Here is a 15549-nt window from a genome sequence, read left to right as displayed (position 1 = left end):
TTTACTTATGATTTGACATGCTATATATATGTTGAACCGAGCTATATTTATCATACTCACATCAGTTGTAAAATGAAAAGTCCAGAGATAAGAAAGTCTTATTGGCAGAGTGTTCCAGCAACTTATCCACACAAAGCAATGCATGGCAAGAGTTTTCCTCAATGATGTGTCAATGGAAAAAACATTTTTTGTATCTTATCCTAAATGTCAGGGACTGCTCGTCTGCTCTAGCTGTATCAGTGAAAGTCTTTGCTACCACGGTTACAGCAAACATTAAAAGGAAAATACATCACCATCACCCCTCAACAATGTTCCATGGCTGATGTAACATGGGTAAATGCCAGAAATGGCAGAAATTTGTTCGTGTCTTTAGACCTTTACTCAAATCTTTAAGTTCAATAAAAAAAAAAAAAAAAAAAAAAAAAATATATATATATATATATATATATATATATATATATATATATATATATATATATATATATATATATATATATATATATTTTAATACCCTTCCCCCAGTGAAACAAACAGGCTGTATGCAATGAAATCTTTACTGATTGTAAAGTACTGTATGTCACTGGCCAGGTATCAACATCATATTGTTCCTCCAACGGGTGATCATGCAACCACATTAAATGTACACACCTGAGAAGTGTAAACATGACCAATGCCACAGAGGCACATATAGGCACATTTATGTTCATTTAAATGCATTCTTTTTTTTTTTTTTACTATACAGTTTTCCCAAAAGGATACTGGTAGTTTATGACTTAGCAAACTAGTAAGGATGCATACACATTAATAAGTCACTCTGGAAAAGAGTGTCTGTCAAAATGTAAATGTAAATGGTTAAACCATGATTTCAAAATATTTTACAAATTTAAACATACGTATAAATATGAAGTTAACACCAATGGAGTTCTTCTTTTCAGCTGCATAGATGTTATTTAGTATGATGATTTTCTGGAAATATTAAAGCGACTGTACAAGGCTACTGCAAATCCATGAGGCTTGCAATTCTTGTGGCCATATAGTATTGCATCACAAATATGGTATGCTGTTTCTTAATCCATAAGGAAATTTATTCTGAAAGACCCTTATACCTCATACAAACAAATATTCAAACATTTGACTCATTGTTTTTCTTTAATGTCAATGCGGATGAGACTTCAGCCTACCTCATTACTAGTGCTGAAACATATACTCTGTTTGGAGCCTACGGGGGAAAATGCTTTGACTCGTCAATGGGCTTCTCAAGTGCTTCCTGAGGAAAAGCCTGGCCCACTGAGATACAATGTGACCTCTCACCAACCACGCTTTATTACTTGCTCTGATCGCTTTGAACAATCAAACAGCTCATGCTTAGCAGGTGCACTGATAGGAACCTCTGCCCTAGGTGCTAGATTTATTAACCCAGGTTTGATGGACATAGCTTAGGAACTATGTACAAAAAGGTTTACATTCTAAGAACTTAAAGAAAGGCAAAATAAATAATATTTTAATACTTCTTCTATAAAAGAGGCTGCATGCATTATAGAAATATTCAAATGGATGCAGTATATATTAAAATACCATATTGATAATCATTATGAAAATTATGATAATCAGTTCAAAGCAGAGCTGGAAAAGTTTTTTCTTTACAAAGAAATCAGACTTTATTAATTAGGGATATGATATAAATGTTTTTTTTTATTATTATTATTTCAGGTATCTATGGGCCTACATTTATATTGTATTGTTTTGTTTTTTTCGCAACTAGAGACCCATTTGTTTAACAGCCAAGTTTTTATTTGGTATATTTTCCTACTGCATTTATGTATGTACTATTTATTTTTTATTCATTTTGCATACATTGTATTATATAGTGATCATCCCTGTATCATTAAAAATGTATCAGCATCATCATAATGTTGTTTCCACACTTTTTCTTCAGTATCAGTGTAAACTATAGAGACTGCTGTGTGTGATCACAGTCATACAGATTACACTTTTGTAGATCTGATGTTTGATGTGCATGATGTTTTTTTTTTTTTTTTTTGCATTGCGCTCCTGCAGGCATCAAGCGTACTGTGAGGAAGTTTTCAAAACAAGCAATATCAGGAAAGAGCCGCAATGTTGAAACAGTCCTAAAATGAGTAGAATACCTTTATTGATTGAGAGTTTAGCAGACATGCAACTCCTCCTTTTTGCCTTTGGGCAGCACGTGCTGTGTCCAGAGCGCGAGAGCGCAGAGAACACGGTGGGTGCTGGTGGGCGGGGCATTGCGGCGAGGCGGACCCAAAAACGGGCGTGGCTTCAGTACCAGCTCTTGTACTGGGAGAGGCGTGGCTTCAGTACAAGGCTCCGTACTTGGGGCGGGGCGTAAGTGCGGTTCGATGTACATGCAAGGGCGGAGTTTGAGCTCAACACTGGAAACATCACTGATCCTGAATTTCAGGTGGCTGCAGAGAGTCGACTTTTGCTCACTACCGCCGCACACAAACATTCACTGTAGAGGGAGCTGCAATCTTACCGGGGACGCTGTGATTCCGAGTGTTTTCATTGAGATGCGGATGGAAAAAAAAAAATGAAATGGCTAAGAAATCACAACTTCAACCCGAAAAAGACTTTTTGTCTCGCCAGTCATTCGTTTACTTTACTTAAGTGACAACTTCACTGAACCACAAGCGCTTCTTCCGCCTTTGTCACTCCGCCAGCCGACGCTGGAGTATAAAACACTGACACTTGGGAATAATCGCTGAGCAAAAGTCGATCGGATAAAGAGACAAAATCATCCTGAAAAGTCATCCACATGGTGAGTATGGTGTGTTACCATACCAAAGAGTTGGGCTTTTTTTTTTTTTGCAAACTTTCCTCGCCATTTTTTTTTCACTCTCCCTCTGCGCATGTGACGGAGCCGGAAATCTACCTGACTCAGGTGATCAGGTTTTGTCGCTCCCACCATATTAGAGCTCACTGTCATATACAATATTATGGCGTACCCTTTAAAACCATATCTCTCTGTTGAATTATATCACTAAAAACAAATAAGCGATATGTCATTCTGAAGTTATATGTAACGTCAACGCCAGACCTCGACCTCTTGCGTAGCTTCCTGCCTCTTCATCTAATATTTGCTCTTTTCTTTCAGTAGTGTAGATGTGTGTGTGTGTGTGTGTGTGTGTGTGTGTGTGTTTGGGCGTCATTTTTATTTAATTTTTAATTTTAGAATAACCTGTTCTCTATTCATGTTAATTCAGTGAAACTCATATCGACACCACCCTCAGTTCTACTACGCAGCACTCCAGGAATTTTGAAAAGACCTGCTCTTGTTTACATCTTGAGATTTTCAGCTCCTGGTCGGTTCCTTCACTCGTCTGAAACACATCACATTTATTTAAAAGAGGCCAAAATATTTAATTTGAGTTTACCTTATTCCCAAATCAATATATCCAATAAATGAAAACATACACACACATATTACTCAATTACCTAAAAAGCAGCAAGTGAAGAAACACAATTGTTTATGATCAGTGAAATTAGCTGTGAATTTCATTATATGTTGAATATATAAATCTTTATTGAAGCGCTATCATAATAGCATCTGTGTTTTAATAAGTTGCATACTGTACAAACATCCCCACGGTTATATATTATATACGAGTAACAAAATGCATTTGTGGTTAAAGGTTTGATAGAGAGTTGTTTTATAGTATTTTGTATTCCGCAAATAATGCTCCAAACGAATTAATTAAATGAGTTGTCTTTTCTTCATTTTGCTGCTTTTTAGTTATCTAGATATTACTAAGCATCTTTAAATAAATGCATCTTGGGCCCTGGTCACTCTTGGCATAAACAAAGCTAAAATATAATGTAGATTTAAAAGCACCCATTTCTGATCCTGCTCATGTAGGTAAGAGTATATATTTGTGGTTTAGTTTATTGAGAAAAAAAAAAGTTATTGCGCAAAAAAAAAAAAAGCCAAAATTGTTGTACCCTGTCACATGGGTAGCTCTTCAGTATGTTTACCTGTAGAGAATGCTGAAAAACCGGGTGAGGTTTGGCACGTTGCTGCAATCTGCCCTAAGATTAGCAATGCTTTTCATGTTATTGCCTCATTACAGACCTTGTTTAAAAAAAAAAAAAAAAAGAAGAAAGGGTGAAAAATCTTGAATCTCCAGTCGATTTCTGCATATCTGCCTAGTAATGGTATCAAAATCATTGCATGAGATATAAAAAAAAAAATAAAATCTAGTGTGAGATCATTATGATACAATAAAAAAGCCCCAAGAAATGGGCTCCTGTAAAAGAAGTCTGGTATCTTGTAAAAGAATTCATAAAAGTGAGCTTGAAATTAACGTTTCATCGCCGTCTGAGAAATCCCATTAATCACAATAAAGATGAATGGAATGGAAAGCTGTTGGCTGCACCGTAGTGCTGACATTTATTATCAAGCCACATGGAAATGAGAATGTGTTTAGGAAGTGACTTATATAAGGGATAATATTCAACCTCTCGGAAATGCTGCAGGAAAAAGGCTCCGGGTTGTTTCATGTACTCTTCCCGAGGTTGGGTGTGTCTGTGAGAGGGAATGTGCAGCAAAAAATGTTCTAGATCTTGGCTGTGTGCGTTTGAGGCTTGGTGGCGCGCATGTGTGTGTGTGTGTGTGTGTAAACGCACTACCTGTACAGTCTCTCAGGGCTCAAAGTGCTGACTGCATGCTGGAACACGGTGCACAGTGTACAGGAAGCCCACACAGGAAACGGCCACTGCATTGTTGCTGGAAGCCAGTACGTCCCGCTCCTGTCCACTGGGAATCCAGCCGCTCCTACAGTGTTGTTGCTGAGTTTCAGGAGCGTGTCACATTTCGCCCTTACACACACTCGCACAAAGGCTGGAGTTTTTTTTTGCTTGACCGCATCTGGCATTGGTGTTGTGTGATTAGGAAGAGGATATTCTTTTTGTGAAAGCAGCAGTATATATTTTGGCTTGTTCACAGTGGTCCACAGCTTCCTATATTTCTTACATTCCTGTTTTATTGCCATGTTTTTGATTAAGCTGCCATTGTGCATTTATAAATTTTTTTCTTAACTAGCTTACTTGGTCTATTGTTTTGGATGTTTTCACTTCACAGGTGTTAGTAATTTATGGCTTTTGCAAATTCCATAATGCTTCTATCTGGCAATCTAATCGCTACTAATCAAATTTATGGTTTCATTCATCAATTGCTTGTCAGTTTAAAACGGTGACAAAACCCATTCTGGAGGATTAGATAAGATAATGTGCATTTCTTTGTTTATTTATTTTTTATTTTTGACGTAAACGCTTTTCATTCGTTTGGATATTTGTAGGTTTGTTTCATTGATCATCCTCTTAACCTGTTTCCATTTCACACTTCTTGTTACTAGTTGCATATAAAAAAAATTTTCTGGATGCCTTGCTTTCAAAGCCATATCAGCCCATATTACTGTAGTAGTAATTTGTTGATTAGGTGAAAATTTATAATGTGCCTTTCCGTGGCTGTGAAGTTATTTACGTTCTAGACCGGTTTTTCTTTTGTCCAAGTGGGTCTCCTCCAGGTTCTCTGGTTTACTTCCAACAGCATACAGTACATGCCAGTAGTTTGGTTATGTCATATGATAGACTTTCTGCCATTTTAGAATGTATTCCTTCCTCTCACCCACTGTTCCCTGGATATACTCCAGTTTGACTTATGACCCAGACCAGAATAAAGTGTCTGGCAGTGATGAATATGGAAATTAATATATAATGAGAGTAATTAAATCAGGGAGACATTGGTAAATATATTACATGTCTTATGTGATGCCATATTTCACCTCTAATGCAGGTGTGTGGGTTCTATTTTAGACTGTTTTCTGTTATTGAACTCATTTGTCACTTGGAAGTGTGTCATTTGTCATTTTATCACTTGGGAGTTTTTTGAGCAGCTAATAAGGTAGAATTATTTAAGTCATGGGAAGGTAACAGACTCAGCATGATGTCGCCATCAAGGAACTACAGGGTGTGCAAAGTGTATAGTGGAAATATATATTTGTGTATAAATAAAACTAACCGAGTGTGTTTGCTAAAATACACTATATTTAATCAAAAAAGTCCCAATTTACTGTTGCAATAACCTCCGGTCTTCTTGGAAGATGTTTTATTCCATTTTGGTGTGTAATTGTGGAGATTTGTGCTCATTCAGCCGTAAGGGCATTCATAAAGTCAGGTACCGATGTTGGATGAGGAGGCCTGGGGTGCAGTCAGCATTCCAATTCATCACAAAGCTGTTTAATAGGGTTGAGGCCGGAGCTGTGTAGCAGACCATTCAAGATCTTCCACTCCATCCCATCTAAACCATATCTCATGGAGCTGACTTTGTGCAGTAAGGGAAAAAGTAATGCTACCACATCCAAAGGCAAACTATACAATTGTGGCCCTCCAACTTGGTGATAACATGACTGGAAAAGTGTCTCAATACTTTTACCCATATGGTGTATGTTTCACTATGAATGAGACTTTTGGAGCACCCTGCATGTTTAATATACAGCTGCACTGATCTAGGGATAATCTAATCTAATGTGGCTCCCTAATCTAAATAGCAAACGGACCCAATTCTAAATTCTTTTTTCAGATGCAATTAGTCTCCTAAAGAGATTTTTTTCCAGTTGTTGTTGCTATAGCTAGCATGTTGTTTCCTGGGCAGTGGATTTTCTCATGGTAATGATCAAAAGGCTTAATAAGGAAACTCCAGGAAGTTATCTCACATGCAGGCTTGCCCTCTGTAGGAAGGGTGCAGGCAGAGTTGTTTGGTTTAAGCGAGGGCTGATATGGTGACCTCATCTATTCCAAATGGGCATCAGAGGCAATAATAAGGAGAGATGTGGCATGTTTAGAAACCTGAGCTGCTTGGAATAGAATATGGTGATGCTTTCTTATTGATGGTGTCATATTGAAGTATGTTGTTTTAGGTGTGGGAGTATGATTAGTCTGAATCTAGTTTAGAAAGAAAGCCAAGTCTTTCTGTGTAGGAGTGAGAAGCTTGAGTGTAGACATAAAATAGAATCCTCTCTGACTGTTAACCAGACCTATGCCCTGGAATCTCGAGTTGTCTGACATGAGCTACAGTTTAACACCCAGGGTGATATCATGATGGAACTAGAGTGTGAGCCGCAGTTGAGCAGGAAAAAAAAAGGTTTACTATCAGAGCTGTAATGTATTTCCCACTCTAATTGTGAATCATAATCATCTCACTGTAACAGCCATATTTTTTATTTTGATGCCCGGTTTCCATAGAAATGACAAATGTTGATTTACTTACCAGTAATATTCGGTAAACTGTATGATCTTGGATTACAGGATACATAACTTAAATGACTAAATAAAATAATTTGGCATAGAGAGACATTTTTGTAGCACATTTCGTGTAGATGTCATCTGCTCTAATCCACTTGATTCAAATTTAATTCTTAATAATTTGCCAACACAGCAGGGCAGCCAAAAATAATTACTGGATAATGTGGGACTGATTATTACACAAGTCATGGTCTGTTTGGCAGCAATGCCTGACTCTCTTTGAAATGCTTTTACTTCATCTGATGTCTACGCATAAGGGCTAAATTATGTAAATAAACCCGACCTGCGCTGCTACTGATATTAGATTAAAAAAAATACAAATAGGGGACTGGAAACTGTATTAAGTAATGTTCGTTTGTCTCGCCTGGTCCCAGCCTTATCGCACTCTTCTGGTGATTTGGCACATTGATGTTTTTTATCACCACAATTGCTTCTTGAAACCTTGTGGAAACAGTGAATGTGTTTTTGTGGTGATTTACTGGTTGCCATGGTTGTTTTCTTTCTTCTTGGAAACCTCTTTAGCCTTTCAGTCATATGCAATGCAATGCAAGTTTTATATAAATTAATTGTGTGCTGTTTTGTTCTAGACCAATTCACCCTTTATTGCAAATGCTTACTGTCTGATCCGGAGATGCATCTCCTGTCTCGAAGCACTGATTTTAATCCAAAATGCTGGAGGTCTTTGGCACAGTCAGGCTTAAGTGATCACCTTGGAATGCTGTTGCTATGGTCAGCAATAGCAGTGTTACAAACGTGCAGAGGGCCTCCAAGCCTCAGATAGAAGGGGTGTTGTTTTTGTTTGTTTGTTTTGTTTCGTTTTGTTGATTTTTATTTTGTTGATGTTTATCACATCTTGTTTGTTATGCTAACTTTGAAATCCAGTCTAGAGAAGCACACGGCTAGTGAAACTGCAAGCTTCCCACAGTGTCTCTTGGGAACTTTTTTGAAGTACAAATAATTCAAACATGTTGCTGGACTGGTTGGTAAATGAGTGTTTTTTGTGTGTGGCAAAATATCTGGTACTCATACATTTTAACCGGGAAAAATGCAAAAGACTTAATGTAGAGTTGAAGTAGAGATTATTTTTTACTGTACCATTTTATTTCAGACTGAGTAAGAGTACATTGGTAGTAATCATAATAGTAATGAAATGTGTAACCTACTTGGTATTCATTAGAGATGTTATGGAACATTGTGTCTGGCACTGCTTAGGATTCCCCAGTTTAAATAGAGCTCATGAAAACCAAATACACTACAGGGTTATTCAAAAAGAATTAACCGAAATCATGACAAATTGCTTCAGTTCTCAAGCATCATCATGGATTGAGTCCGTGACCATTTAAAAGAGGAGTTATCTAAACTTCAAAGATCTGTTACAGGGGCGATGTAATCGCTTCGTTCTTCCGGAAACGTTCAGTTATATTGCGTAATGAAAACGGTTGATTATTTTAGAATAAGCCTGTATTTTAGTTTCTAGGGTCATTATTAGCATTATTTTGCTCATTTTTTGCTCAAACAACGTTCCTCCTGAACCCTGGTGCTACATACAACAATCACAGACAACAGAAAACACAGGGTTAAGGACTAGTGTCCTCGCCACATAAAGTGCATGTGTGCAACCTGGTGCAAACAGTGCAAAGACAACACAAGACAAATACACAAAACACAAAATAGCTCCGCCGGTAAACCTGTTGTCAAAAGACAAAGTGAACAGTAGCAAAAATGTAAACAAAATGTTGTGCAAAAACGGCATGTAAACAGTTTATGGTAATTAAGTGATGTACTATGAGTGGTACAACAGTGTTCACTAGGCTAAAGTCACATTGGTATGGGATGCCAATATCTCAACATTTCGTTTTAGTACCAGTATGAGTTACTGAGCACAATTTTAGGCTCTACCTGATATCAGTATTTAGCCATCGTTAGATTAGAATTAACAGTTCAGTAATTCAACTCTTATTTACTATAGGAACCCTTTAACAGATGTTGAAACTGAAATCCTGAACAACTTGTCCATTCATTCTTTAGAAAAAGTACTCCAAATGAGAAAGGATTATAAATTTCTTATTTTTGGAGAGTTTCACACCAAAGTAATTTTTTTTTTTGTGTGTTGAAATTGACCAGATGTTCATTCCACGGTGTTAACCAAGGCTTAACCAGGAAGTGCGCATGGTTTGTGTGGACAAAAAAATGAAGTGCTGCTATGCTACAGAGGACTGTTTATCCATCATAGTTTAAAGGTTAGCTTATAAGGGTACGTGCGTCTTACCAAAATGTGCTGCTGAGGCAAATGGTTTGGCAAGTTCATATAAACTTCCAGATATCAGGTCTTCACATGGAGAGCAAGCCAACCTAAAATATTTTCCTATCAGTCTCTGGAAGTTGGATCATTCTAGGCAGCAAAATGGATATCTGTTTATTTAAGGTAGCTTGAAGAGATTTTTGACATGGAATACATTAGTCAGTTAGGATGACTGATAGGGCAGAAGACATAACTTGTATGCAAGAAATAGGACTATGATGATAAAGACGATGGCGATGAAAGTATCTGAAGAGAAACAGCTGCTTAAGTGCTAATTATGTAAACGATTGTTAAAATAAATTAAGATTTTATGGAGAAGAGTGAGATACATGCAGTAACTGGATCTGGCTGATCATTCATTCAGTTATCTACAGTAAGAGTTTGATCTTCACCAGAACACTAAATTTGAATCCATCCTAGGAAACACTAAGCATGAGGTGGGAACACACATTGGGTGGGGTGACAGTTAATCAGAGGACACATACACACCCATTCACACACTCATTCACACTTGGGGGGAATTTAGTTAGCCAATCCAACTTACTGACTTTTTTTGGGATGTTATAGTAAACCCACAGGAAGTATGTTGAAATGGCAAACAAAAGAGTAAAATATGAGGAAAAGCAAAAAAAAGAGAATGTTTGTTTTCTTTCTGGTTAGTAAATGCTTGTAAAACAGTAAGTTAATCAGTTATCTTAAGTCACTACATAGAGAAGTGGAAGACAAGTTCCAGGAGTTTATTTATCCTCTTACTTCTATGTAAACTGTATTAAAAAGCTGGTGCTGGTTGCTGTACTCAGTGTGGATTTGTATATTATTTAAAAAAAAAGAAATGTGGCTCTGCTGATGTTTTATTTTCTTAATCATATTTAACACTCTCCAACTTTCTTTTCTCTTAGGTTGGATTTTGTGAGTACTTATTACTAAAGTACTCATGGAGCAACACCTAGGATATGGGTGATTTCTCAAATGAGCTGCTAAACTATGAAAGTTCAGCTGCGGTCAAGGACTTATAAGGATCTGGATCCACTTGGGGGAATAAACAAATCTCATTAATGGAATAAACAAAACATTAAAAGACACAGGTGGACAAAATATCCACCATTTCTTGTAAGACCAGAGGGTCATTTGTTTTGGTTTGTGTAACCTTGGAGACCAAACTTTTATAGACTTCTCTGGACATCAGCCTCATGTGTGAAGCAGTCGCAAAATTCTACTCTGATGTTCAACAACGCTTTGGCTTCTGCTTGTGGAATTACCTAGCCTCCTATTGAAGAGGCTTATCCAGTTCAAGGAAATAACTCCTAACCCGTGTCAATAAAAGTGCCTTGCTTAACTAGAAGGCAGATTACCCTTAAACAGTCAAATGGCATGGGCAAAGTTCTTCAAAAAACCAGGGGGCAATCTTGGCAGGGGTTACCAGCCAGGATCTATGCTGTCCCTGGCTCCTACCAAAGGACTTCTCAACGAACCAGGACAAAACAGCTGCTTCCTTAACAGTGCAGTGCAGGTATTTTAAAAATAATTTTTCCCTCTCTGTATTTTCAGTGGCAACTTGTCATCTCGAACCTCCTGTTTGTTTGTTTTTTTGTTTTTTTTATTGTGTCATCTCCCTTGGGAATGTACATCTAGGTTTCGACTGACAAATATTTACTCCATCTTGACTCCCACTCTCAATCTCTCACAAGTGACTCAGAGGAGACACTTAGTCATGCTCCCAATCTGTCTACTTGTTACTAGAAGACGAGTTGTGGGTAAATGGGCACTATGACTGACCGTCTCCCACGTTGCTTCCTTTTTTTTTTTCCTTTCTTGTCTTTCGTAAATTTTTAACACGGTCATACTCTGGCGATGATTCAGCTCCACATGTCAAAGCTTCCTGTGACATGCAAGTGGGAGTGACCTGCAAAGGTGGAAAAAGATGTCTTTGGTGCTTTTAAGATAAAGATTTAATATTAATTGTTTTGAACTATTAAGTGCAAAGCAGAAAGCAAATGTGACCATATTTAATTTGTAATTTTTATTATTTTTCTTTACTATAATACAAGTATTTATATATTCCATTTGCTGGTACAGTTGACTCTGAGGAGTGACAAACACTCTGTATGTCCATGTGTATTGTGCAGTGTTTATGGGTTATGTTTGTATTGATTTATGTAATTCTTTTCATGTTTTTTATTTTTATTTTGAAGTCACATTTATATTATTTTGTTTAGGGTCATACCAGTTACATAAAGACATAGAACTGTGTGTCCTAGGCAACCTTTAACATTCTCATATCCCCAACAAAGGTGCTGTGGCAGCTTGACATCTTTAGACGAAGTCTACGGCAAGTTCCTAACCATTACTGCTTAGGAGAAGCCTGCATCTTCTGTGCATTAAAGGTACTTTCCTCAAATATTAAGGACTATATCCTCAGCTGGTGCTTGTATGAAGGTCTTGTATTGTTTTCTTTTATAGGGAATATTCTCACAGTTTAAGGACAGCAGAGAGCGAGCGCTTCCTTCAGACAACCTGCGTGTTGCACTAGCAGAGACTTTTAAGGATGAGCAACGTTTCCAGTTGGGCTTTATGGACGATGCCGCAGAATGTTTTGTAAGTGCGTGACTAATAGAGAGAGCGGTCGGGATAAAGGGCACATCATAGCAGACATCATGACAAACTTCCTCAAATCTTATTTTTGGTTTTCTATTTTGGTCTGAGCAGTGTGACACGGCTTTTACTCATTTTTATAATTCGTTCCATTTTTTTTTCTGTTTTGGAAAAAATAACAATGTAAATTATTATTATTTTATTTTTTATTTTTTTTATTTTTTTTATATCATTGAGATACTAGAGACAAGCCTGTGTACACTGCATTATATTGTTCCAGGCTCTACAGGCTTTCCAATTCAGTCTCCGTACCCAAGGGATTGAAGTACGTATTGTCTCCCTGTAAGCCTGTATAGGATTTTTCTCAAGCAGCATAATTGCAATAAACCTGCTTAGCAAGGGGACCTGTAATCATCATTACTTTCACAGTGCTATACAGAGTAGGTCATTAGCTCTGTATACATCCATTTACAGTACTGCCACACATAACAAGAAACTCAATGAAGTCTTTCTATCAGAGCTTAGGTGGGATGCAGACTAATCAGTATACAAGGCAGTTGTTTCTGACACCACTGCAGTTTGCAACGGCGCCTTTGTTGATCCTATTGTCAGCTTAAATTTCTCTGTTTACGTGTAAACAACCAAGGAGAAACTACTGCAGTCACCCCATTATGAAGAGCTGATTCAGTTTCAGGCTGTGTTGTCTGAAAGAGTGTATGAGGAGATAATGATAAACCTGGAGAAGCTTTAGTTTACCGTGTGTCCAGTTATTCACTGACACCAAAACTGTCTAGTTGACATAGTGTCATTTATTATAACTCGGGTAACTTCTTAAATAATTAACCAGCTGTAAAGATGCCTGATTAAGATTTTTTTTTTTCATTTCATCAGGGAACCATGTTTTGGTATGGCATTCTATAATATGTGAACTAAAATATGCTTATTTTACATGTTTCTTCACTAAAAGTCAAATTCTAGCGTTTTGTAACTCTATTGACCCCCTATAATTGAAAATGGAGGAAATTACAGTTAAACATTACATTTTTTTTTTTTGCACTACAGTGTGGTGGTTACCAATTACCAGTGTGGTTATGTAGCTAAAACCTGATGCTAAAATAAATTGCTTATGTCTGTACTGTATAAGTCACAGTGATATTTAGTGAGTCAATAACTAATTTCTAAACTAAAATTTCCCACCATGTCTCATTGAGAATTGGGACCTTTTCATGATTAAATAGTAAATAAACTATTTCCATATGCTTGTATATTATTGGCTTCTTGAACCCAGGAGGTCAATTATGATATTCAGAAAACCTTTCATTTAGTGTTTGTTTATTAATTTCTTTGCACTAAAATGCCAAACGCAAGTCAATGTATTACCAATGGATAGCATTAACAATGGAAAGTATTGTCTTGTATTTTTCCCTCCTATTTTTTCCCCCCATGTGTAATTCCAATACATGGCATGTGTTTATTCTCGTGTCTGAAGGAAAACATTCTAGAGAGGATCCACCTCCATATTGTTCCTGATACTGATATAGACGCCTGCACATCCAAAGTCTGCATCACGCATCAGAAGTTTGCTATGACTCTATACGAACAGGTATTGCCTAAAGAAGCACGTGCACTGTTCGGCTGATTAGGAATATGTGCAGCTTTTTAGGACCCCATTCATTTCTTTTTGGTTTTATTTATTTATTTATTTATTGTTATGTGTAGCCTTCCTATAGATTACTGGTATCAATGACATTTACAGTGGCTAAAACTGATGATTGTGCTGTATTCAGCATGCTGTGTTTATAGTGTAGAAAGTGTTTGGCAAAGAAACCAATTTAATCTTGCCTAAACAACAAAGTCCCCTACGGTATAATGACATGGCTGCTGAAGTAATTAGCATTTAGCTGTTGCCAGGTGGCACCTACTGTAGCTGACTGTGTGTGTGTGTGTGTGCGCGCGTGTGCTCGGCAGGCTGTATGTCGAAGCTGTGGAGCCTCCTCTGACCCTCTGCCTTTTACTCAGTTAGTGCATTACGTTTCCACCACAGCTCTTCGGTAAGCTAAAATTGTCTTCTGCATCTGACACTACATGAGTTGAATCCAGAACACAACCTCTGTACTTTGTACTTTTTGAAAGAATTAAACAGCCTTTAAGAGTGTATATCTAATGTATCGCAAAGACCTTTGTGATGGCATTTCAGAATGCTTTCAGATTTAGATTTCAGATTTTAATATTTAGCCATTATGTCTTAAAGCTTATTTAGCCATTTGCCTCTCACTCTTTCTTTCTCTCCTCAATGTTTTACTGCTCAGTCAAAAGTTCTTTGAGAGGAAGGAAGATAAGCCACGTTCTGACATGTTTGGTGAACTGCTCCAAGCAGCCAGTACGATTGGAGACCAGCGCGAATGTCCAGTAGGTGATTTCTTGTGTGATTTCATGCTTCATGCATGTCAGTAATTATGATGAAAAAAAAAAAAGCACATTGTGTGCGCGCATGTGTGTGTATATATAGGTATTTACTACCATATGAATAAATATAAAAATCTGAGACTTATCTTAACCTTTTATCCCCAGTTTAAGTCATCATGACTTAAGACTAACCTTTTACAGTTGTAGTTTTTTCTTCTAAAGCCTCAATTTGTTGTCCTGTATTTTTTTTATGTTGTTTGCATTGATACTTTTAAACTGTGTAGAAATTAATATTTTGGACTGCTAATCTATATTCTGTACATATAAGTGTTTTGTCTTAACAACTGTTTGTATCTTTCACCAGAGTAAGTGTGGTCAGATGATCACAATCCGGCGCGTCTTGATGAACTCGCCAGAAATAGTCACCATTGGTTTCGTGTGGGACTCGGAGCAGTCTGACCTGATGGACGACGTCTTCAGGACTCTTAGACCAAGCCTTAGCCTATCAGGGGTAATCCTGAAATAACACACACAGATTTACAAAGTCTGCTTTGGTTTTGATGCAAGAGTTTTAAAGACAATCTAAAGTTCATGTTTGGTCAGCACAGTGGCTGGCTGTGCCAGCAGATTAGTCCAGTCTGATTATGCTTATAACAAGACCAGGCCAAATTTCACCACTGTCAGCAACAATGTACTTCTGTCAGTGTAAAGTTTTCTGCATCTGCTTTATGATGTACATGCTTTTCACAACATTTACATTTATAGCATTTTGCCAACCATTTTTTTACACCATACAGGGACATACAGTTATTTCAGTTAAACAACGGTGCAAGTGAGGGTTAAGGTCTGTGCTGGGATTTGAACCTCTGACCTTTCTATCAGAAGTCTAACATCTGACCCAGTGAGCTAAC

The 15549-nt window shown here is 37.3% G+C and overlaps 1 protein-coding gene and 1 long non-coding RNA gene across 3 annotated transcripts in view; one reads left to right on the top strand and one right to left on the bottom strand.

Moving 5' to 3' along the window:
• Positions 1 to 2386: 2386 nt before the first annotated feature.
• Positions 2387 to 15549, top strand: part of usp53a (ubiquitin specific peptidase 53a) — a 39295-nt gene continuing 26132 nt past the window's right edge. The window contains exons 1-8 of one of the 2 annotated variants that reach the window (XM_083540844.1): positions 2387 to 2797; positions 10540 to 11150; positions 11932 to 12024; positions 12101 to 12235; positions 13722 to 13835; positions 14201 to 14283; positions 14542 to 14641; positions 15003 to 15149. In XM_083540844.1, coding sequence (XP_083396970.1) covers positions 11007 to 11150; positions 11932 to 12024; positions 12101 to 12235; positions 13722 to 13835; positions 14201 to 14283; positions 14542 to 14641; positions 15003 to 15149 — 816 coding nt within the window. In that variant the 5' untranslated portion in view covers positions 2387 to 2797; positions 10540 to 11006. The remainder of the gene's footprint in view (positions 2798 to 10539; positions 11151 to 11931; positions 12025 to 12100; positions 12236 to 13721; positions 13836 to 14200; positions 14284 to 14541; positions 14642 to 15002; positions 15150 to 15549) is intronic. The other variant, XM_083540843.1, reaches the window with a different exon arrangement.
• On the bottom strand, positions 10047 to 14673 carry LOC310725805. Its single transcript, XR_014533508.1, has 2 exons — positions 13260 to 14673; positions 10047 to 12968 (listed from the first exon to the last, which is right to left on the bottom strand). It is a non-coding gene; the product is annotated as an uncharacterized lncRNA (long non-coding RNA).

Source organism: Silurus aristotelis, assembly GCF_946808225.1.
Source record: "Silurus aristotelis genome assembly, chromosome: 5".
Lineage (NCBI taxonomy): Eukaryota > Metazoa > Chordata > Actinopteri > Siluriformes > Siluridae > Silurus > Silurus aristotelis.
This window is presented reverse-complemented; position numbering and strand designations above follow the sequence as displayed.